Source organism: Candoia aspera, chromosome 1 (genome assembly GCF_035149785.1).
Source record: "Candoia aspera isolate rCanAsp1 chromosome 1, rCanAsp1.hap2, whole genome shotgun sequence".
Taxonomy (NCBI): domain Eukaryota; kingdom Metazoa; phylum Chordata; class Lepidosauria; order Squamata; family Boidae; genus Candoia; species Candoia aspera.
This window is the reverse complement of record NC_086153.1, coordinates 129,766,649-129,791,458: the sequence shown is the minus strand read 5'-3', so window position 1 is coordinate 129,791,458 and position 24,810 is coordinate 129,766,649. Positions and strand designations below refer to the sequence as shown.

General features: G+C 39.9%; 1 protein-coding gene across 1 annotated transcript; it reads right to left on the bottom strand.

The window, feature by feature from the left end:
- Positions 1–2,680: 2,680 nt before the first annotated feature.
- Positions 2,681–19,938, bottom strand: KLHL31 (kelch like family member 31). The gene is made up of 3 exons (XM_063313749.1): positions 19,796–19,938; positions 14,273–15,476; positions 2,681–3,670 (listed from the first exon to the last, which is right to left on the bottom strand). Exons 2-3 carry the CDS (start codon positions 15,442–15,444, stop codon positions 2,938–2,940), a joined length of 1,905 nt encoding a protein of 634 aa, XP_063169819.1. The 5' UTR covers positions 15,445–15,476; positions 19,796–19,938; the 3' UTR covers positions 2,681–2,937.
- Between the last annotated feature and the right edge of the window lie 4,872 nt (positions 19,939–24,810).

Genomic DNA, 24,810 nt, shown 5'->3' with positions numbered 1-24,810 from the left:
CCCTAAATTTGATGACTGAGGAGGAGGCTTACCGCTAAAGGATGTCAGTGGTACCTCACTGGTGAGTTCTAACCAGGTGCCATTGCAATTATTCACAAGATATGGAGGTGCCCCAGCTCTAATTAGAGCTTTGGAAAAACTGGTCCTGGCCAGTGGCATCAGGAATGGTAGGGCCAAAGAAGATACCTGCTAACTTTGGGATTGTTGCTTATTTAAATGGTACCTTGCTGAATCAATTCAGACCAAGTTTCTAGTCTAGCATTACCTCTGCTTTCTAACATTTGTTTTACTTAAGGCTGGTGACATTTGGGCTTACCCAGATATATATGAACTTCTGGCATATCTTGTTACCCCCCACCCTATACCTGCCCACATATATAAATAAAGTCCCAAAACAAATTGGGTTATTTTTCTTTTGCAGCTTGTAAAGAAATAGAAATTGTTCCTATTTTTACATGATTGAACTATGACAGACGCACACTGACAGGGCCATTCAAGTATTAAACAACAACAGTAACAGCACACCTTTCAGACTAACCTAGTTATACCTTCATTCTTCTTCTTCCATACTACATTATGTAAGCAATTCAAGTGGAAGCATTGGTAAATTAACATAAAGATTTTGGATCCCTGTCATAAATTCTAAGCAACACTATTAATTTATTGGACCAATAATTTTCCCAATTTCAGAGTACTTGTTATAAACCATTAGGGAAGTATCTTAGACTATGATAGGGAGGACAGTGATAAAAAACAATGTATAAATAGTTTTTTGTTTTGGGTCAAATGTGTAGAAATATTTAGGAAAATGCTACAATTGTTTGCCATTAAAAAAATTGTTACATGGTATGATCAAGACAAATTTAAGTGCACACTTACCTGGATGTAAAGGCCATTAAACTCAATCAAAACTGCAATTTTATGTATGCTTACTTAAAAAGAAGCTCCATTAAGCTGAATGGAGCTTACTTCTGAATAGTACTAGAGAAATGAAACTATCAGAATACAATTCAGAGATGTTAAGGTCAATAGGAATTTTGGATAGTATTCATTTAAGGCCTTTCACGAGCAGAGGGGCTTCTGTTAGTGAAATTCATTCTGTTCCTGCAGCCTTTGATGCATCCTCAGACTGTTTTCCAAAGTTACAAATGCTTCTGGAACAATTTGGCTGAGCGTACAAGGTATATAAGGAACAGAGTACTATAGAGGGAAAGATTTCTTGAGGTGTATGCTTACATGACAGTCTCACATACTGTCTCTTCTATGGATGGCTGTTTTGGAATTTAGGTCAAGTTGTCACATGCTAAGCCATGATTTAACCATGTTTTATTGAATAATGCATAGTTGGCTGGATTTGTAGAACTCGGTAAGACAAAACTAAATGCATTATGGTTTAGTGCAGTGTATGAATCCTGACATACTAATTCCATAACTTTCTTACCACCTGGGGCTAACCATACATAGGCTGATTACCCATAGATGCCATGCCACATGATATTGAATACCATGAACAAACATGCCTTGATGCTACGTCATCTGGAGTCCACACCATCTAAGCTGTGGCTGCCTGGCTGATATTTCCTGGGGGGGGGGGTGCTATGTATGTATGTATGTATGTATGTACGTTCGTTCGTATATACTTAAGAGTGATAGACTGGAATCACTTACGTGGAGTGAGGGAAAGCTAAGCCACCACCTCTTCACTGGTATCTTTATTTCATTCCACACAACATGCATGGGTTGAAGAAACTGTTCCCAACAGTTTCTGTGAGGACCCTGGTTGAAGCAGCTGCACTATGCAGATGTTCTTGCTTCCTGTGTAGCCAGAAAGCAAATTTAAACCTAAGTTAAATCCCCTCCCTTTCAAATTCAGATGACCTATAGAAATGTTTTACAGACCTTTGGTCAGCATAACCAGAGTTTCATAAGCCTAACCAGGGGGTGAAATTTATCTTTTCATGTAAACATTTTAGTGAAATGTTGACGTAGTCCCAGGCATTGCAGAAATATTATATAGTTTTAGATTTATGTGGCATCATATTATAATTATAATCTAATGTATTTTCATGCCTTCTTATATAGTACAGGTGGATTCATATAACTCACTATATGTGATTTGCCTGTGATTTAGCACGTTGTAGGAATTGAGCCACTAAGCTTTGTAAACAATGGTTTAGCTTACCTTGTGAGCTCAGCCAATTATGATTTATTCAGTAAACAATAGTAAAGCAAAACACTGCATCCTGGGAATACATCCTTATTTAAGATAACTAATTGCTTCCAGATGAATCTCATTGCTCTGTTTCATTTACAGAAGTTTGCAGAGGACTCCAATATAGGTGTCTGTAAGAAGCCAGGATGACATCACAGGTGTCAACATGCAAATATCAGTTGCATCTCTGATGCAGATTACATAATTCATGTCCTTTGCCCTATGTTATGATAAGCATGATGTAACTTGCTCCCAACTACAGATGCCCATGGTCTTTACACATATTTGTCTTTCTTTTGTAACTATAATATGTTACCCTATTTTTCCCTTTACCACTAAGGAAGGAAACTTAGCTGAACTGTGCCTTCTGATCAGCCATGCTTTGAGCCATCTGCTTGACAGCACATTTTTCTAAATCAATTGCAGAATCTGAACAGGAGGAAAGATACTTTTCCCTGTCATAACAGATCGGAGGCCTTTGTTTCGTGCTGCACATTTGTAATGCATAAAATGCATTAGATTTAAATTTGTTTGGTCATACCATGTGCTTTCAATCCCATGAAAATTGGCCACTTTTATAAAACTGAAATGCACGCCAATAGCTAATATGTTTCTCTCCACAATCCCTTCTGAAAAGGGATTACAACCCAGTAGTGGAAAAGAAACATTTTAAAAGTTTAATATAGCTTTTTAAAATCTATAGGGTTTTTTTTAAATAAAAAAACTTAAATACTGACTGGTACTGAAGATACTGAGCTAGATCTCGATTCCCTGGTCTTAGTGTTGGGCATGGCAATGGTGCAACACGATACTCCTACGATGGCTTCAGGTAACTCATCTTCATCGGTCCATTCATTAAGGTCAGGGTTGTAACACTGGATGCATTTCTTGTATTTCTTATCTATTTCATTCCAACCTCCCACTAAGTAAATTCTTCCATTAAGAGTAGAAGCACCAGCAGTGCTCACACCAGTTGGAAGAGCAGCAGCATAGTTCCACTGGCCAGGATATGGACTATAGCATTCAACAGGCAGCACATCAACTCTTTCCCCTCGACCTCCCAGTTGGGACCCCCCCATGATGTAGACCTTTTCCCCTAGGGTAACGGCACAGTGCCATCCTCTCGGGGTGCTAAGGCTGGCCTTGTCTTGCCAGTTGTCACTAGCAGGGTCATACATACAAACAGAGCGAGAATAAGCATTATTTATGTAGCCTCCAGTGACCAAGATCCTGCCATCTATTACTGCACTAGCATGACAGCACCGAGGCATCTCCAGCGGAGACTTCATCTGCCACTGATTAATTGCAGGGACATAACATTCAACTGAAGGGAGACACCCTTCCGCGTTGCGCCCCCCGACTGCAAAAAGGAGACCGTTGAACACATTCAGACTAAAATGAGTGCGCTTTTGATTCATATTGGCCAGATGTATCCAAGTGTTGAAGCGAGGATCATACCTGAAAAAAGTAAGGAGAAGGTTATTAATAAGAATACCAGGTCTACATTTACAGGTTTTATATTGGTGAAGATTTATTTGCTGGCTGTATCTTTCAGTACCAAGAGCACTCAGTGATCCATTTAAGGACTAAACTAGATATAATTCCATGATTGCATCTTAATTTTTCCCAAGCTTAAAACATTACCCTCCCCACTCCAAAATCAAATCAAGAGACTATAGGAGTCATAGAGCAGGTTGCTAATCTGCCTCTCTCTGTACTGTTTTCTCAATTGAAATCCCATCTCTAAAGCTTCTCATGCTCCATTTTGATAGTTTCCTCTCTGGGGAAGAAGCAGTTTTAGGACAAGGAAAGAGCTAGCTAAAATGAGGTCTAAATCTTTCCCCAGTGATGTGGTCCTACCTCTGATTCCTTTTTTCACACAATCTTTAAGAAAGGACACTTCCCACATCATGGTTACTTCCAGATGAAGCTTTTTATTTTGGAATCATCTTATTTCATCTGTGGAATTTTACAGGCGGTTGAGAGTATGTTTTGTTTTGAAAAACCTGCTCATGTTTTTCAACGGCTTGTCACAGGTTCTTTTTAAACTATACCCAATTTGATTGGCTCAGGCTCAAAAGATCCACCAAAAGCACTGGATCCTAGACAATTGGATTTTTGGTATCTCCCTATAAGTAGGCTGACCATACGTCCCGTTTTGAACGGGACAGTCCCGTTTTTTTAACATTTCCCAACCGTCCCGTCGTTTTAATATACATGTCAATTTTGTCCCGTTTTTTAAAAAACGTTGGAGCTGTTATTGTTAGAAAGCAGTCTGAGCTTTGCAGCAATGGTGGGAAAAGTGCTGAACTCTGCAGCAACAGCAGAACAGTTGCAACAAAGCTTAGCTTGGCAGTTGGGAAGAGTGCCAAAAAGAAAGCAAGCCCATTGGCTGATATCTCCAAACAGCGCGAGGAAAAATGAATAAAAGGACAGAAAAAAGAGGAATGGGTTGTTCGGGTCAACAGTTCTTTAGGCTCAACTTCCAGACCTTGCCTCCAGTCAAATCCATAACCGAGAAGACCTTCAGCCGGACCAGCAGACAAGCCTGCCTTCCTGCGCTGCCAGTCCTGCCCTGCTGAAGCAGCCGGCCGCCCCAGCCTGCCTTCCTGAGCCTCCTCCGATCTCTGCCGCTGCCTCCAAGGGCTACCGGGCTGGAGCTCCGTGCCTGCACCTGCTGGCTTCCGTGCCAGTCCTAGTGCCTGCCTGACACCTAGCGTGGACTGGACTCAAGCCTTGCCTTGCACCTAGCGTGGACTGGACTCATATTTTTTTATAGCTTGAAGTCTACCCTTGCCATGCCAAAGACAAAGAGGCGAACCTGCAGTTTTAATGAGGATCTCCAGAAGGAATTCAAATTTATTAAACTGGACAAACTGTGCAGTGATGGAACAAAAGTGGTATGCCAACACTGTAATATCCGTTTTTCCATTGCTCATGGAGGTAGAAGTGACATCAACATCTATGTAGCCAGAAACATAAGGATGCTGAAAAGACTCTGGCTTCAGTTAAAAACATCAGTTTATGAGATGTGATAGTGAAAGCAATAAAATACAGTCCCCCTCTATGTCTACCTAAATTTTTGTATGTGTTCTGTCACTTAAGAATTGTTAGCTCAATATGTTCATGTATAAATAAAACTTTTTCATTTTAATGAAAACAAAAATCTTTATATGTAATCTATTTAAGGACCAGCAAATAGATCTTAAAAACTCTTTAAAACTTTTTTTATCTTTTTCTCATTTTGCCATCCCAATGTCTCATTTTTGTCTCAAGGAAATATGGTCAGCCTACCTATAAGGGTTGGGGAGACGTTTTATTTTGAAAAAACATCTACAATACAAAAGTGAACCTTACAAATATATGTGAGTGTTTTCTATAGCTATTATCTTATTCTATATTATTAATGATACAACATTATACTAATGTTTCTATCCTGCACTCCCTACTATTACAAATTGTCTACTATTAGTAGTACACTATTGCTTTTACTAGTATAGAGCAGTGTTTTACTCTTACAGACCCTGGTCTGACTGTAAATCCTCTCTGGAATTTCTTCTATTGTATTACTGGGCAGCTAGTAAGGCACTTGCACCTTGCTTTGCCTCTTCTTTCCTCTGGACCCTTTAGTCTTTGCAAAGAAAAACTTCTTTAGTTTGGCTGCTGCAGAGCTTCAAACCACACCCACCTGTTTCGAGGCTGCAGCTTTTATGAGCAACTCTGCCATGCCACAGCTGGGAAGAAGGTTCAAATAGGAGGGAAAGAAGGCAGCACAGGTGCCTGCAATTTTGCTAAGCAGCCTGCTCTTCCACACTGCTGCTTCTGATTTATTTCATTTTAACTTTTTCTACTACCGAAAGTCTTTTAAGGAAGAAAACATGAAATTCCACAATAGCTTTGCAATGCTGGGTAGTGCGCTTAGACCCCCAATACACAGGTACTACAGATCAGTATGAAAGAACTCAGTAGCTAAAAGGATGCTCCTCCCACAAAAGAAAATAAATTTGATTGTTCAATAGGTTCATCACACAGCTGGAAAGGCAACAATGTTTATGACACTGGCCTTATTAAATTATTAGGGGGTAAGAAGAGTTATCACATTATATATGAACAGGATGAGATAATTACCTTTCCCTTGACAGAAGATCTGTATTTATAAAACCACATGACTGCATTAATAATATGCCTATTCTAGACTGTTAATATATTCTGTACTTCCCTGACTTTTTGTTTTGGCTTAAAATTAACCAATTCAGTATGAGCTGAGCTCTGAATGCAACCTGAGTTTTGGATGTACATAATATCTACATAATATCTAATGTAAGCAATTGAGAAGTCAAACTAATAACACATTCTAAAATAAAAGTGAATTGGCCGATGATATTTCCACTAAACTGATTTGTCAGTAGCTTTTTGTCAGAAATATTTGATAATGAAAAATACCAGTACATGAAGGCTCCCAAAAATGTATTCATATGTATACAAATACACAAGAAATGCAGAAGTTCTTTTGTTTTGGGAGAAAGTTCAGCCCTGATATTTGACAGCTAATTTTTTGTGGTCACTGAAGTTAACAGATACCTTAACAATTGCCTGGTCCAGCTTTTCTTTTTACCCTCTTCCAGTCTGCAAATGTTTTGCACCAATCATGAAAGAGTAAGGAAAAAATTATGGCATAGTAACTCAGATATGATACTCAGATTATACAATTGGAGTATCAGAAATTTCAGATTATTAAAAATATTCTAGCAAATTTGAATTTAAATATTTATTGGACTCTGTTCCACAGAAGATTTTGGTAAAATAAATCCATTAGACTTCAAAAGTGCTAAACACCAGTTGCTGAAGAGCTTTTTTTCAGCAACCAATTAACCAGGCTACCAGGAGGTTCCATTAGGGGGTGGAACAATTTTGGGGTTCACGTACACAACTGTGTCTGCCTCCCTCTGCAGTCCTTCTACCGGTCATCTCTTTCAGCACCTTCCCCTTCCAGACTGGGGATCCACTGCCATGGCTAAAGGGGTGGCAGGTTAAAGATGCAGGAGGTCCTTTCAAAGCCCCCAGATCTCCAAAGACCAGGTTCTTTGAAACTAATGCCTCCCTATTGGCCTGCCTTCTCTCCCAGCCTGACAGGGGAAAGGAGCAAGATAGTTAGACCTGTTGGTCTAATGATCTGTTAGAAAAGGTCTCCTCCCTTCTCAAGCCCCATCCTTCCCCTCATAGCTGCTAAGACTAATTGGTGGATAGTTTTACTGGCTATTTTGTGGAAGGTTGGGGAACCCACCAATTATTTTCCTTAACTTGCCTGCCTACAATAAATAAGAACACCATTTGCTGGTATTCTTCCTGTGGCAAGATAGGGATTGGCAGTGCCAATTATGTTGGTATTGTTTTCTACCAGCTCAAGTACTGGCAGATAGCTCTTTAAGTGAGCTTCAAGGAAGAGCCCAAAGAGAGAGACTCCCACTCACTGCATGGGAACTATTTAACCCTGAGCAAGAGATGATTTCATTTTGCCAGTTTGCATTAGCTCTTGATGGTGCTAAAATAGCTTACAGAAAAGGGGGTGTGACCACATTAAGGAACAAAGTATGGCTGTCATCTGAAGGTGCAGACGAGGAATGCCAGGCATGTTCGTACTCAGACATGGTGTCCCAGTTCAAATATATGAAACACGAGAAGTTTTAAAACTCAAGTGATGACTCATGGTCCACTTTTATCAGGTGACCCACTTTAAGGAAATGAAAGCAAATGCAACATGTTATTTCCCCCAATTACCCAATAAGTTTACCACGACTTCTTCCCCTAATCCTAGTATTTTTTATCCAGTTGCCCAAAGTACCAGCCATAGGATGGAATTCCTCAAGTGACAAAAGTTACTCAAGAAAGAAATGGCAGTCCTGTGCTTCTCATCAGAATGGGCAAAAGAAGCAACTTTGTCCACCACAAACCTCAGATTCTGGCCATGAGAATTGGAAAAAGTCTGAAGAGGTATAGTCAGCTGCTGTATTTTTAAAGCTATAGAGCAATTGTTAGCATCTCTGAGGTGCTTCAGGGAAAAGCAGGAAGCCTCTGGCCACACAGCAAAGTCTTGTGGCACGTGAAAGGCTAATACATTCATAATTACCTGAGCTTGTGTTTACTGCTGTAACGGTAATTCTGTTATTGTTTTTATTTGTACTGTGGATATTTTAATTTTGTAAGCTGCTAAGAATCATTCAGTTGTGGTGGGGTATGAGGGTATGAGTTTTATATAAAAATAAACAAATTCAACAGTTTGCTGCACTGCTGTTGAAGGTATGTGTCTGTTTTAAATGCAGTGAGTTTAAAATGGAAGCTAGCTGGCTTGCTGACCTTGAACCAATCTCTCAGTACTAAGAAGAAGGTACAGGTAAGCTACTTCCAAAAATGTTGCCAAGGAAATTGCAGGGACTTGTTTCTATAGTCAGGAAGACTCAGAATTGATTTGATGGACCATAACAACAGTGACAAATGTTTTTGAAAGTATCAATTGAGTCAATAGCAGGTACACTGTCCTAATACAGTGTATTAGTGCCTTATCCAGCCTGGATAAGACAATCTCGGCACTATTCCAGAAATGTATAATGCTTGTTATTTAAGTCCGCATCCTTTCCCTGTTCAGGACAGATTTTTTTTAAAGCATTTAAATAATTACTAAAACATTAGCAATCGTCATACGTGCTTAGAAAAGGACAACAACATATAAGATGTGTACTAGCTTTTCTATCACTCCTATTACAAGAGTCCCTTCCAGAAAATTAGACAGGGACTTTCAAAAGACATGAAGCTAATAAATGAAGAGTTTCTCTCTTTCACTGATATCAGTGCGCTACTGCATATTGAAGGAGGTAGTCCATAAAGTGCAACAGATTTCAAATCAGTTCCTTGCATCACATGTCAAAATCCATAAGAAGCAAAATTTTGGGACACTTTCTTCTATAGAGTATGGCATCCTGCTTCTTATGGATTTGAAATGTGATGCATAGATTCACTTTCAGAAAGTTCCTTATGCCTGGTCAGTTTACTCTCTAGTCAGGATGACGTACATAGACTGACAGTGTCTCAGGACATGCCAGAGAACGGACCTGGAATGTTCTGCATGCAAAGCAAAAGCTCTAGTGCTGAGATACCATTCCTCACCAAATTTAAAGTGTGATTAAAGTTGACACTGAGGTCACCTTCAAACGTGATTTCAGGCTGTATATAACTAGGACTTGGTGAAGGGAAAAACAAACCAAGTATGATTTGGCACGTTTGGTGGGTAGTACATGTCTTCTTTGCTGCAAGGACATATGTGGGGAAATGGAACATATATGTCTTTCCATTCCATAAGCATTAAGCAGCATAATCTATATACTACTAAAACTCTCATTGTGTTCATCTGTTTGTCTGTCTGTGCCATCAACCCAAATGGTGCATTATACTGCAACAATTTTTGAATCAGGGTACCTGAAATCCGCTAACTTAAAGAATGCATAAAAATCTGGGACCCATTACTCCCGTGGAATTGAAATTTCCATGATGTTCAGACCAGTTTTATTCGCAAACTTGTGCCCATTGCAGCATCCCCATGGTCACATGATCATGATTTCCGATGCTCCCTGCCAGCTTCCACAAGCAAAGTCAATGGGGAAGCTGGCAGGAAGTTGGAAGTCATTCCCACTCCCACTGCTTTTTTGCCTGCCTGTAGTCATTCTGTTTATCTGTTTAGGTAAGTAAATATTGACTTATTATTGAAGTTCACTTGCCATTACAATTATTTTTCTAATTATGATATATACTCTTCTTAGATTATCATGGGACCATCCAGCATTGGGGTAAAAAAAAATATGGTCAGCCTAAAATTTAATGTTCATTCTGGTCACAACACACTGTGCTACCTTTTTCTCAGAAGATGACCCAACAGGTCACAGGGTTGTCTAGTATATTTCTAAAACTGAAATTAAGTAATCCTGGCTCGGTCTAGAACTTATTCTGAGTAATTTGGAAGAAGAATGGAACATTATAATAATTAGTACAGTATGTTGCAGTAAATTAAAACATTGGACTAAAATAGTGATGTACATATGAAGTTCACAAAATAATCTGGGCTGATCATCATGACTCAGCCTCTCAGGATCAACATGAGGATAAAATCATGAAAAGTTAAATTGTACGCATAATCCTCAGATCTTTAGAATAATGTTTAGGCAAGAAATGCAGATGTCCTTTGTCGAAAATATACTAAATACATTTATGTCATCCTTCTAAAATGGAAACATCCTCCTTGAGTGGTCTTCTGACACGTCCTTTCACAGCAAATATATCTCCCTGTCATACCTAACTCCTAGCTTTTTGTTCCCTTTATCAGGATAGTCATGGGGAAAAAAAAGCACTGGTGCGCAAGGTTACTGCCAAACAGGAGCCATGGAAGTTGTCCAATGGTTCTGCATGTTCCAGACAAACATAGATGGCTGCATAAGATCAAAGTTCTCTCCTCTTTCAAACAGGTGAGAAAGTCACTAAGAATTCCATAACAGGACACATACCACACTTTTTCTCTAATAGACAGAAGGATAGTGTTGGTAAAATGGGCTAATTTTTATCAGGAAAATGATGCAGAGGATAATTACTATCCTCATGCTGCGATCTGAATCATTCATGCTTTCTTTTTAATTAAAAAAGAAACAGACTAAAATAATGGAACTCTGTTGTCAGAAAGAAGTATTGTAAGTGCATTCCATATCTTGTATAATTTGCTGCCTATACTCTCTTTCATATATCACATACCAGAATATAATTTCTTGTATAGCCTTTCCTCTACTCAATTTCCTTGCCTTATCATCATTTAGGAATACAGTAAAAATTGCCTCTGATTCAGAGGTAAGTGAATATGAGATTCACTTGCCTCTGAATCACCAACTGTGCATGAGGAGGGGAGGAAAAATGGGTGAAATTAAATCGTTATTTATGTAGCTTTGTTTTTTTACTATATGCGCATAAGGAGCCAAGTTTGGGTCTGGCGTGATGACTGGCCTTGTTGGGTACCTGCCACGGCACACGGTCTAGCAGGGGACCTACTGACAATCCTTGGAGCCATCTAGATTATTCTGCATTATTCTGCAGAAATCTTCCTACCTGAATATTCCCAGAGGCAAAGGCAAACAAATGCGGAGTGAACCCAGCACTGATGGATACCATTTGCCCAGGGATCAGTCAAAACCTGGATTAAGCACTGGACAGTTTTCATAGTCAGACTGACCTAGCAGAAAAATAAATCTCAGGGAAGTATGGCTTCCCAATTAAGTGGTCAGAGGATGCAACTAAAGTATATATCCACCTTGAATATTGAACAGCATATGATCAACACCTTTGGAAGCTTACAAAGTGGCACAATTTCTTTCTTTCTAAATCATTTTGGTAATTATTGCCTTCTACAGTCTACCCAATGCAGCATTAGTATAAATCTATGGAAGTAGTTGGGTAATGTAATTGGGTAAACCAGGAGTACGCATTCCTAAGTGTCATGTCAAGACTGCTCTCCAAAAAGATAATGGGCAGAACAAAAATAAAACTTGATTTAATGTAAATTGAATTAAAATTAATTACATAAATTGCTTAATATGATTGCTCTCTAAATATTTATTAATTTCCTCAGTCACATTCTTTCACTGATCCCTGATTCTCAGAGGAACTCCAGGAGATGAAGCAGCAGAAGAGATGCTAGAGTGTCACTGCAGAAAGACAGATAATCTGATTGAACACAGGTAAGAGCCATGGTGTTAAGAGTGGGAAAAAGTAGTATTCTTCTGCTCTTATTGCATCTACAGATTTTAGTTCTGTTTAATATGATCTGGCTAGTCTTAGGGAGGGAAGGGCCAGAAAACTATCTGGAGGGCCAATGTGAGGATTATTTGAGGCATCTGTTAGGTAAAGGTATTGGATTTGCTCTGAGTTGGACTCTAGTTATATAAGTCTGGTAGTGTTGCCTGAGGTACAGTCTGGCAAGAGACTGGGAAGAGTCTCTCATATTACCTTATCTCTTATCTGGGAAGAGTTTGAGCTAGCCCCAAGGAAGTGGACAGGATCCTCAGAACTGTCACCAAGGTCACCTGTATATTAGATCCATGTCCCTCTTGGTTGGTCAAGGCCACCCAGAAGGTGACATATGGATAGATCCAAGTGGTGGTGAATTTATCCTTGAGGGAGGGGTGATTCTACCTGCATTTAGGAGGCAGTGGCCTACCACCTCCTCAAGAAATTATTGCTGGACCCAGTGGTATTGGATAATTTCTGACCCATATCTGAACTTCCCTTGTTGAGAAGATTGTTGGGCTGCAGTTTCAGAGGGCTCTGGAAGAGACAGATTATCTAGATCCCTTTCAATTAGATTTCAGGCCTGGATAGAATGCCAGAACAGCATTGATTTTGTTTGTTGATAACTTATGTTAGGACCAGGATAAAGGCAATGAATCCATCCTGGTCCTCCTTGATTTCTCAGTGGCCTTTGATACCATTGATCATGATATTCTTCTAGACTGGCTCAGAAGGTTGAAAGTGAGAGGCACAGATTATAGTGGTTCTTCTTCTTGCAGGTTTCAGTCCTGATATGGGGTCAGGGCTTAGCCCTCAGCCCTTGCTTTGCAAGGTGCCTCAGGGCTTGATTCTCTTCCTGGTCTTGTTTAATATCTGTCAGCATGAGGTTAGGTATCATCAGTGCACTGATGATACCCAATGATATATCTCAATCCTTGGCCACTCAAGTGATGCTGTTGAGAGTCTTTCTCAGTGTCTGGAAGCTGCAGGGATCTGGATGGAGAGAACAGGCTCAGACAACCATAGTAAGACTGAGTGGCTGGGATCACCTGGATCTAGATAGTTTCCATCTTTGGTTCTAGAGGGGGTTGTACTATCCCAGATAGTACAATTTGGGGTCTTTCTACAAATCCATCTTGTGTACTAATTCTGGATTGGGAGGTCTACTCATTGTCACCTGTATCCACTTTGGTGTGCCTATATACAGTGCTGCTTCACTAGTTGTACTGGTTACCAGTAGGCTTCTGGATGCAATTCAAGGTGCTGGCATAAGGCTGTTATTTGCAAGACTGCCTATCTCTATTTCTGCCTGTCCAATAAGATCTGACCTGGTGGGCATACTCCGGGTCTTCACACTTATGCAATGTTAACTGGTGGGACCCAGGAGATGTGCCTTCTCTATTACTGCACCTGCCTTATGTAACAGCATCCCGCCTGCTCCCCCCGCCCCCAAGATCCAGATGGCCCTGACTCTACTTTCCCTCTGAAAGTCTCTGAAGATCTGTTCCCCCTCACCGACCTTAGGCACTGGGTTGGGAGGGTCTATGCCCATCTTGACTGTAAATCTTTTGGTTGTTTGAAATTGCCTCTGGTAAAATAATATATTTTATTATGTTGCAATGTTTTTGATTAATATTTGCTGTTTTTAATACTGTATGCTGCCCTGTGTCATATTGATTGAGCATCTTTATAAATTGATCAAACAAACAAATAACATAATTTAGCAGGAATTTTTGTAAAATTCTAGAATTTGCTTCCAAGGCTGAAATGAGATAGGGCAGCTGCATGGGATCTCAGATTACTTTGCCCCAAAGCGTAGAGGATCTGCAGATTTCTCCATGAAAAATAACATGCAAAATCATGTCTCTTAATATAAAATAGCACTAGCTATTTGCAAAATAATAGTGTAAACCCAGAAAAGAAGAGAGAAAGAAGAAAAAGGCTTCTCATCTCATTGCAGGATAACCTTCTCTGACCTTGTAGTCTCCAGATGTATTGGATTATAATTCCCCTCACCCTTTGCTGACTAGTGCTAATAGCAGTTGTAATCCAATGCATTAGAAGGTAACCAGGTTGGGAAAAGTTATTTTAGAGTAATTAATCAAATTCATTTGTCATCTCATATTACTTGGAAATACCTTTTTCCCTCTTCTCTCCCCCACACATATATACATATATTTCCCTTTCTTTTTCTGGAACTGTTGTATCCATGCTGTGTCTCCACTACTAAAAATAATCAGTTACCTGCAAAAATTGCTGACAGCATGCTTTGCCTGATTTCTGGCATCATTCTGGTCTTCACCACCTGCTACATAGAGAAATCCATCCATCACAGTGACACACTGGTTGAAGCTTTTAGCAGGCATCTCAGTAAGTTTTTTCCACCCATTGTCAGGATCTCTGTATAAAATGTCTCTGCTAAGGGATTTTTCTGTTAAAGCTGGGCGTCCCCCAACTGTAACTAGGACTCGTAATCCTCCACGAATCCTGGTTCTTCTAGACTGTAGAGTATTCTGGTGATAAGGAAGTAAATGGTAATTCATGGCATCTACCAGAAGTCTATGGCAATCTGTATCTTGCATCATTCTTGGTACAGTCTGAACATAATTCACCAGGTCTTGGGCAGAGATGGTACCAAACCGAATGTTGCTCAAAAGATCAGCAGCATACTTTGTTCTTTTTTGGTCAAATTCCAGCCATCTCATTGCAATCTGGAATGCAATAAGTTCAGAAGGCAACTGCAAGTCATCATCTGCAAGAAGTTCATTGATCTGCTCAAAAGTAAGTTTTAAGAAATGATCTGATTCAGAAAACTCAATGAAGTTGTCCCTAATGAATTTCTGTGATGCTTCCTTAGCAGTCTTCAGGCCATATGTCTCTGCAATGTTGGCAACGTACATGCAATTCTCCACATTGATTTCTTGCATCAAAAAATCACTGCACATCTTCACAAGGGTATGTATCTGAAGGTAAATGGCTGTGGAGATAATACTACCTATAGTATACAGTGAGAGTGTAAGTTTTCCAGTATAGGCATATGCAATCACAGTGGCTAGGCCCAGTGGGGATACATCATTGAGGTCCACTCTTTGAGTAGATGGATCTTTCTTTAGGATGTTATGGAAATAATCACTACATGATGCCATCACCACCTTGTGGACATCAAAGGACTTGGTTTTGGTACCAATTATTAAGTCACAGAGAAAATTTTCTAGCCTCATTCTACACAACCCTTCCAAGAGATTGGGACTATAGAAAGCATCAGAAACCTCTGTGGAAACACAACTGAAGCCATTGCCTCCTTCCAGGAGGGTATTCAATCCATTGAGCTTGCTGAGAGGCCCATCCTCCACTATGATGGTTAACTCATTGATATCCGTCTTGTTCTTTTTGACATTCTTCTTCTTAGGCGCCATGACTGCAATATAATATCACAGCCAAGAGCTTGCTAAGAAAAACCCAGAACAAGAAAAGAAAAAAACACAATAATTTGTACAATTCTATTTAAATATCGTAATCATACTACAATTGATCCCAAAGCTTTCTTATAACCTGTAAACATACCCAAAGAAATGAAATATAAAAGAACAGGAGGATAATTAATACTTTATCAACACATTTGTAGCTTTTGGTTGGTAATTATTATGTGTGGTTAATTATTACTTGGTTAATGATAGTTTGTATCCCTCTTCAGTTGGTATGTCTGAATAGAGGAGCATCTCTGAGGGGTCACCCCAGTCTCTACAGATTTCAATCCTGAATGCTGAAATGGATTTTTATTCATTTTAACTTGAAAGTGAATAGATCCTCTTGGCTGTTAAGAAACCTGACTAATAACTCAGTCCCAAATCCTATAGAATTCTCGTCTGTTAAAATGAACATGCACAGAACTCCCTCCCTTTGCAACAGAAGTTGTGGTACAAAGTTGAGTGGGTCAGGGGAATGTGAAACAAGAGATGCTTGATCCTGAGCCCTTCACACATGTTTATATACCCTGTTCAGGTGTAACAGTTGAAAAGGACTAACATCCCATGTTAAATTTATAATCCTTATTCAGCTGCAAAGTTGATTGGATTGATGACCTTCTGCAAATTAGTATTTTTCAGATTATTCTTCGCCGGGTTGCTATATACTATATATAACTTGTGATTAGAATATAGTATGCTTAGCCCCTTTGAAAAAATATACAAGGACACCAATACAGTCCTAAATCATATTTATTTGAAGACAAAACCCACCGAATTAAACAACAACTCCATTCTAAATCAACAGAGCCAGTTTGATGTAGTGAAGATGCTGGTATAGAAATGAGACTGAGTTCCAGGCCTGCCTTAGGCATGAAAGCCAACTGGGTGACTTTGGGCCAGTCCCTCTCTCTCAGCCCAACCCACCTCAGAGGGTTGTAGGAAAAATAGGAGGCAGGAGTATTAGGTATGTTTGTTGCCTTAAGTTGACCAAGTATACAGTATATATTTAAAAAGGCAGGATAAAAATCTAATAATAATAATTTGCATATTTGTTCATTCAGAAGCCATCCATGTCCTTCATATGAGATGGTTTCTCTCTTTTCTTGGTTGAAGCCTACAGGGATGGAATTCTCTACCTCCAAAACATTACTATTTGGATAAAGATATTGCAGCAGATGAGAGAAATTGGACTTCAACCCCTATCAGCCCTAGAAAGCACAACTGATGGCAAGGAATTCTGGGGGCTGTAGTTTGAGAAAGGATATGACTGAAATGTATAAAACCATAGAAGGCCTGGAAAAAATGTGCATAGGTTTTTTTGCTCCTTTCTCAAAATACTAGGATCAAGGTTCATCTGGTGAAGCTGACTGGAAGGACATTGATCTGACCAGCAGGACTATTCTTAGGTTTGAACATCCAGATGAAACCAGTTAACTGCCTTTTGAATAAACACCATATGGGATGTATTAGTAGGCCTTGCTGACTATGTTTAAATGTTTAAAGTTTAATTAATAATTCTACTTGAAATAATGGAGGAATTAGTTCTCCATGTTAGAAGAGCTGCTTGTCCTAGAATAACCTACTTAATTTTCCATTGTAATATCTAGCATAGTGTGCATGCATGCATCTTCTGAGTAGATGTCATTCTATTATTAATTCTTGCTCTTGTGCAAATGGCATTTTTATGTCACTATCCCATGCCCTCATATCTGGTTATGTATTAACATTTTGTTTGGTTGCCAAAACAAATGAGCATTGTTTTAAGTAGAAAAGTAATTAGTAGATGAATGCATGAACTAATTCTATGCCTGCGATTATATATATTAGAAATGTATATAATATATGTAATCCTGAGCTGTCTGGAATACACTTTTAACCTTACAGAGCTGTAGCTTAAGTGCCTCCCAGAACTCTGGTTTAATATATGAATAATATCATTTTGCATCCTGTTGAATAAGATGTTTGTAGTATGATACCATGTTCAAAATTATTTCTGTAACTGATAAGCTGGATAGGTTTATGCTTTTTATATTCAGTGTGTGAGCTCTCAGTTACCTAGGATGTCCACTGAATTTATCTGCTTCTCATCTTGATCAGCTTTAATGATTACCTGCTGCTTTTCAATTGTTTAAGGCTACTTAATTGCACGTAATAATAAAGTTTTCATTTTTACCTCCCTTTTGCTTCATTGTTCTTAAATACCTTGTTAATTAACTCAAATGCCAATGATGGTGGAACAACATTATAAAATTACACTGAGATTTCTCAACCATGGAAATACTGGCTTGGGAATTTGGGGAGTTGATCCAAACTTTTGAAGGGCACTCAGTTTCAGGAACACTGATTTACACTAATTTCTAATTGCTACTATGAGCAACATAATAAAGCCAGTTTGGTCTAGTGGTTAAGGCACCAGGCTAAAAACTGGGAGACCGAGAGTTCTAGTCCCGCCTTAGGCATGAAAGCAGGCTGAGTGACCTTGGGCCAGTCCCTCTCTCTCAGCCCAACTCACCTCACAGGGTTGCTGTTGTGGGGAAAATAGAAGGAGGAAGGAGTAATAGGCATGTTCGCCACCTTGAGTTGTTTATAAAAATAATAAAGGCGGGATAAAAAATCTAAAACCAACAAAACATATTTTGAAGCAGCTTACAATAAAAATAATTAAAATATGAACATCATTTCCAACTGCTACAAAATATAGTGTTTTCATGCATTTGATGGATGTTAATCAGATTTTTCTTTTAAATGTGCCCATGTTTCCAGTTGAATTCTCTATCCCATAGTGAGAAGCACAGGAAATTTCACTTGAAAAAGCAGCTACCATCTCCCCACCAGACAATCCATTATATAAACAATAGGAAACCAAATATGCAGACTCTACAGTCTCCCATTAGTCTCTTTTTCAACTTTTAAGTTTGGTGTTCAGTCAGTCAGAGACTGGAACACCTGCCTGTGATGTCCTATAGGTAGTTGCAAAATTTTGGACCAGGACTGGGTTCAAATCTTCATTCAGTTGTGAAACTCCCTGGATGATCTCAGGCCAACCATTCTCACACTCAGACTAACCTACTCCAGGGAAAGGAACAGAAATACCTTCCTTGAGGAAATCTTGGAGGAATGGCAAGATTGATAAACACTGAATAAATAAATAATTTGTGAAATATAGAAGTAAGTAGCATCTATGCTCCTAAATAAGCACCTGCCTGTTGCAAGGAGGCATAGTGCCAAAATTGTAAACATAAACTAGGTTACCTCATTTCCTGCAAAGCAACATCTAATGCAGGAACATCTGCAGCATTTCTCTCTTGTCAAGCACTTCACACTCAAAGTCTTCAAACATGCCCCATTCAGCATTTTAACTGTCCAAATGGAAGGTTTAAACTCCTTTGGGGAGCCTGGCTCCTATCATAACCCCTCCCAAAGAACAGCTATGTGCAAGCAAGCCATCTGTGTTTGAAGTGTCAGAGTTGCTTGCGTGCCAGAAGGATCTGAGATCCTGGTCCCTAAGCGTTCCCAAAGCAGCGGGTCAGCTGCTCCTTTCCCCCTCATCTCCCCTCCCGGCTGCATTCCTCAGGCTGCATCTGTCGAAACCTGTCAGTGCTACTTCCAAGAATAGCCATGCTCCCTGGCCTTCAAGTGGCTTGCCATTTTAAGACACACTCAGTTTAAAATGTCTATCTTTCTTCAGGATAGAATTCTTTTTCTTTTCCAGGTACTTACACTAGTGACAATTTTCCTGCTTCATTAAAAAAGTTAAAGATTAAATCACCTTGATAAGCTGAAATACTTAACATACACGGGATACTTTAAAATTTCCTCTCCTATCTTGCTAAGCTGATATTCCTTTGGATCTTTAAATATTGCCATCTTCTTTTCTTTAAAGACGTGTCAAAAAGCCTATTTAAGGATTGGTTACTCTCACTTAAAGAAAACCCAAGGTAACAATATTTTAAAAGGTAGTCTTTGATTGATTAAGTCAAGACATGCTCATGGGGGCAAATGCTGGTCTTTTGAAATCTCAGAAGCTACAGTCCTTGCAGCAAAGGAGAGGAGTTTCATCCACCAAATTAAACTGAACACACGATTCAGGAAGATAGGTAATTACAGAAAAATGATCCCTGACTTGATTTGCTAGGGACTCTTCACAGCTATGGCTGATCGTATTCCCTTTGTAGCCTGGAGATTCGTGTCAGATTCGTGCCAAATGAGATTTGGGGCCATAAATGCAGGTAGGAAAAACCCTCTTTATGAATGCTAATTAAAATCAATCTCAAAAAGAATAGGATTAGAATCACCTTACCCTTTCTCAGGAAAGAGGCTTCCTAGGGCTTCCCAGCACAGTATCTATGAGAATATCTTGTGAAAAGAAAAAAGGGGGAGGGAGGAATGGAGGTCCAGATGTCACCTGCGTGGTTCTAGCAATTGAAGATTCTAGTGTGACCTGCTGCCACTGTGGAGGAGAGAGACTGGAGTTTGCGCTTTGGGGCACTTTAAAAATGACCCCTCCTCCCATCCCTCCCTGTCACCCGGAGGAGTGTGTGTTTCCTGTGCCTGCCTGATTTTGAATCTCAAGTAAATTTAACTGGGCTTCTTCATGAAAAGTGAAATAGAATAAGGGATAAGCAACAGGAACAATACACTTTCCACTGCAGTTGTTTCACACTTCCAACCATGAACCAGCTGTAGGATCATTACGTTTCTTTAATCTTCATCCCATCCTCTGAGAAAAGTGGGAATTGGCAGTTCAGTATTTCCTTTCTGTTTCTTTGAACTTCATACTTACAAGAGCAACAGCTGGGAAGACCCCCCCCCCCCCGCAAGAGAACAAAGAAGATGCTTTGCTGTGGCTTACCCATCCAGCACAGGATAAGTCTATTCTGACAGGCAGGGGCTCTTCAATTTCCCCTCAATCTGGCACCACCTGATCTCGTTTTAACTGGAAATGCCAGGGACTAAACCTAGACCTTCTTTATGTAGAGCGGATGGTCTGCTATTAAACAGTGATATACCTTCCCACTGAACTTGTTGGGATCCAATTCTAAATGACCGTGCATGGAAATATGCTGTAAATGAATGCTCTGAACAACCAGAAAGTGATGCTTTATTATATGTCCCTGCTAAGCAGAACTTTCCTTGTCACACTGTTATTTTAAGCAGAGGAACCAGATAAAGAAGAAGAAAATCTGAAATTGGCAAACTCTTTACCTCTCTTCCTTAATCTCTTACATAATGTGGACAGCCCAACAGCACAAATGCTATGCAACGAAGTACAAAATCTAGCCAAACTTTGTTGATAAAAGCAGTGCCATCCTAATGTCTGTTTATTCAAAGTAAATTCAGCAGCATTCAGTGGCATCTAGTTGAAGATAAACTCTACAAACTATACAGTATAAGTTGATATTTATATTAATATCTATATAGCTATAGCCATACACACACACACACACACACACATATATATATGGGGAAGAGGACTGATTTTGCTCTGGCAGCTAGCATGAAATGAAAAACATCAAACTATTTTTTTCTCTTCAGCTGTTAACCCATTAATAGTAGCAGCACCATAGAAATACTGTATATAAAATAGTACAAGCATCTCCTTTTCAGGGTGTGTGTTCCATTAACTTCTCCATAAATCTTCTCCTTACTGTAGATTCAACCTTCCCAGGTCATTTGTCATTTCAGAAAGACATATTTAATATACAATTTTTAACTGTGTATTTGGATGCACTTTGTCTTGTTCGAACTTATTTCATATATTTGTTCATTTTACTATGACATTCTCATCTCATCACCATAACCATAAACAGAGAGTAATCTATTAACAAACTGTTTATCCACAAGAAAAACATGTGGGAAAAAGAATGTTACCACTTCCTGGTAGAAGACCACTGGGATAGTGGTTAAAAGAACTTCCTTCGCTAAAGAATACCATAAGTGGATTTATTTATTTATCACATTTACTTAGCTGTCCATCTCACATATGTGACTCTGGGTAGCACACACACAATTTAAACAAAATCATTAGAACAAAACCACTAAAAACTATAAATATAAACAAAACCTTAGGAGAGTGCATTCAAAATCTTACAGACAATTCATGGGCTCCCTATTTCCATAGGATCCCCAAGCCTCCTGACAAAACTGTTTTAAGGGATTTCTGGAAGGTCAATAGGGTCAGGGCCAATCTCACCTTGGCAGGAATGATGTCCTAAATGAGCCTGATGACCCGGCTCTCCTCCTGGGTCCCATCAGATGGAACTCCTTAGCAGATGGGATCCATAACATGCCCCTCCTGCCAGACCTGATGGGACCAGTAGATGTAACTGGGATCGTAAGATGTAAGATGGGATTGGAAAAGGCCAGTGGATCCAAGGCAATTATTATTAATCAACTTGATATAAGAATTGGAACAGGAGAATAGCCTAGTGCATCAGGCTAAAAACCTATCTAGTCCTGATTTCTCTTTCCACATTTATCTGCTCAACAGGTATAATGAATGGATAAAAGGCATGCTATATAATGTCACTATGACAGTCCCACACCTGCACATTATAAGGAGATGAGAAAAGGAATGCCTATATATGATCAGTAGTATGCATTTGGGTGTTATTCATGATTAACCCCCTGATTTTATAGGTCAGCCTTCTGTCATGTGAGTGCCTTTGAGATGCATGAACTTCAACTTCCACAATTCTCAGCAAGAATTGATGGCTAGGGAATTCTGTAACTTTGGGCTGAGATATCTAGAGGGTGCCAGCCCCCAGTCTGAGGAAGGCTAGCATATGTGTTTGACGGTATGATGTGCCCATGCTCATGTCACAGTTGTCTTTTAAATGTATGCAACAGTATATAGACCCAGTCTGTCAGGACCAGGCCTGCCTCTGGCTTGGATTTAGTTTCTCTTTCCGAGTCAGAGGAGGAATTAGAAACTTATCGTGCTGGATTTGGAGAAACGAAACTCCAGCACGACTCAGCAGAGCCGGAAGAATCCATGACGCTGATGGGGTGAGATCTGGAGGGGGATTTGAATACACCAATCAGAATGCACCAGATATGGGCTGAAAAGCGCGCAAAGGAGAAGGCAGTGCAATTGACTGCAGGAGACTCCAGGTGTGCCAAGGAATGGGATAAAAGGCAGCAGCGCAGACAGCATGCTGCCGGAGACAACCAATCCTCTAGACCTGCAGCATCAGAAGAAGATTCCCTACTGACATTGGAAGCGGCATCTGTGATCAAAGCAGCGCCAGACTTGAGTTCTGAGGAAGGGATTTTCACGCCCACTGCATTTGAAGAACCAGCATTGCCCGAGCCCGGCAGCCAGCACCTTGCCTCCAGCTTCGAGGGTTTGCATTGTTCTCAGCAACACAACCGAGCCGAGGGTTTTTCGCACTGCCATCCGTCAGCAGTTTACCAGAACAGCTCATTGCAAACCCTTGTGAATTTCGGGGGTTGCTGCTTGCCTTGTTCAGGATCTGTGTTCGTGGCACACACGGTGCTTCCAGCCGCGTCCAGCCTAGTTCCAGGTTCCAAGCCTTGCTCCAAGTCCCCAGAGGATCCAGACTAATCTGGGGCTTCCAGCCAAGTCCAGCCTAGTTCCAAGTTCCAAGCCTTGCTCCAAGCCTCCAGTCCAGAGAATCCAGTCTAGTCCTGGAATTCCAGTTGAGTCCAGCCTTGCTCCAGTTTCAAGGCTTGTCCTCAAGTCTTCAGTTCAGAGTACCCAGCCTAGTCTAGAATTCCCAGCCGAGTCTAACCTTGCTCTGAGTTCGAGTTCTGTGCCTGAGATTCCATGCATTTCAGTTTGCTGATCGTAGCCTTGCGTCCAGATCCTTTGAGCCAGCCATCCTGTGTCGTGTTGTTCCAGGTTTATTCCAGTTCGAGATCTGCTGTCTCCAGTCCTCATGTTCTATTTGGATCCAGTCTCACTCCCAGATAATACCTAGTGCTGCCTTTCTATATTGTCTAGCCTTGATGATTTCAGTCTTCTTATTCGAAGGACTTATTGATTATAAATAGTTCTTAAAAAAGAGTTTTATTGAGAATTGATTTGGTGCATGGTCTGAACAGGACACAGTCCCCATTTTGATCAATTCTTTATGTTTGTTATTTATGCAAGCACATTTGAAGAAAGTCTTAATCACATTTTAAAAGGCCCTCCTTACTTTTACAGACCATTTCCCTTTGAACAGAAGGGAACATGTCTATCCTCCACTTGTTTTGCAATCCAGTACCTGGTTATGAAAATATTATGCTGAAAGCAGCCAAAGAAGCATATTTGTTTAGTCATCTTGCTGGAAATTTTTCGGCATATGCCAGTGCCTACTGCGTGGCTATAGAAACCACTAGGATATGATCATGAGGTCTCATGACAGCCAAGAGTATGTACCGGCAGTTAAGGATCTTGGCAACACCTCATCTTTCATAGGGCAATGCAGGTCAAGTGCATTGTGACTTTGATCATGGCTGTTCTAAGAAACTCAGAATTGTTTACTCTTTCAGCCACTACTATAAGTTAAGTTGAATTTCCATGGGAAGTGTGTCCTGAAGCTATACAAATAAAATATCCTTAATGTCAACATAAACTGGCTGTGTTACAAATTAAGGATACACAGTTCTTTAACTTTTATGGTATGTGACCTCGGAGTAAGAGAATGACACTATTTGGCAAGGATCTGCCCATTTGGCTCCAATATTTATCACCCTCTGGTGTCTACAGGGAGAAATAAACTTTTCCTTCTTAGAAGTAGGCTTGCTACACCTTTTGTTTGTTTCTGGAAGTCTCCAGGGCATTTAACAAGTGTTACACATGGACTTTGGGTAGAATTTTGTTGGCCACATCTCAAAAAATTTATTAGTATAGTGCTAAAAACAAACAACTATTCAAATGATTTGACAGATAATACCACTTCCTTTTAGTAAAAGTTACAATGTTAGCATGAAGTTGAATGGTGAGAGATTCAGGAGAAATAAAAGGAAATATTACTTAAAACAGTGAGTAGTATGAGAATATAAGCCTAGGCAGTGTTGATCAAACTACAATCTTCTCTAATTCTGTGTTCTGTTCCCATGGTGACTAATCAGATGTCATGGGGAAGCCCATAACTCTATTTAAACAGTCATAATCTCCACTCAAATAAAAGATAAGTAGGAGAGGGTCCAAATGGGTTGTTCACTACAAAAGATGGTGTCATCTGGGGACTATTTTGCCAGAATTAATCTTTTGCTTTGTATATTACAAGATCTGAATGGACATAGTCCTAAGAAGCCCTCAGTCTACAGGATCATAAGCCTTCCTCTGCCCACTCCCCATACTTC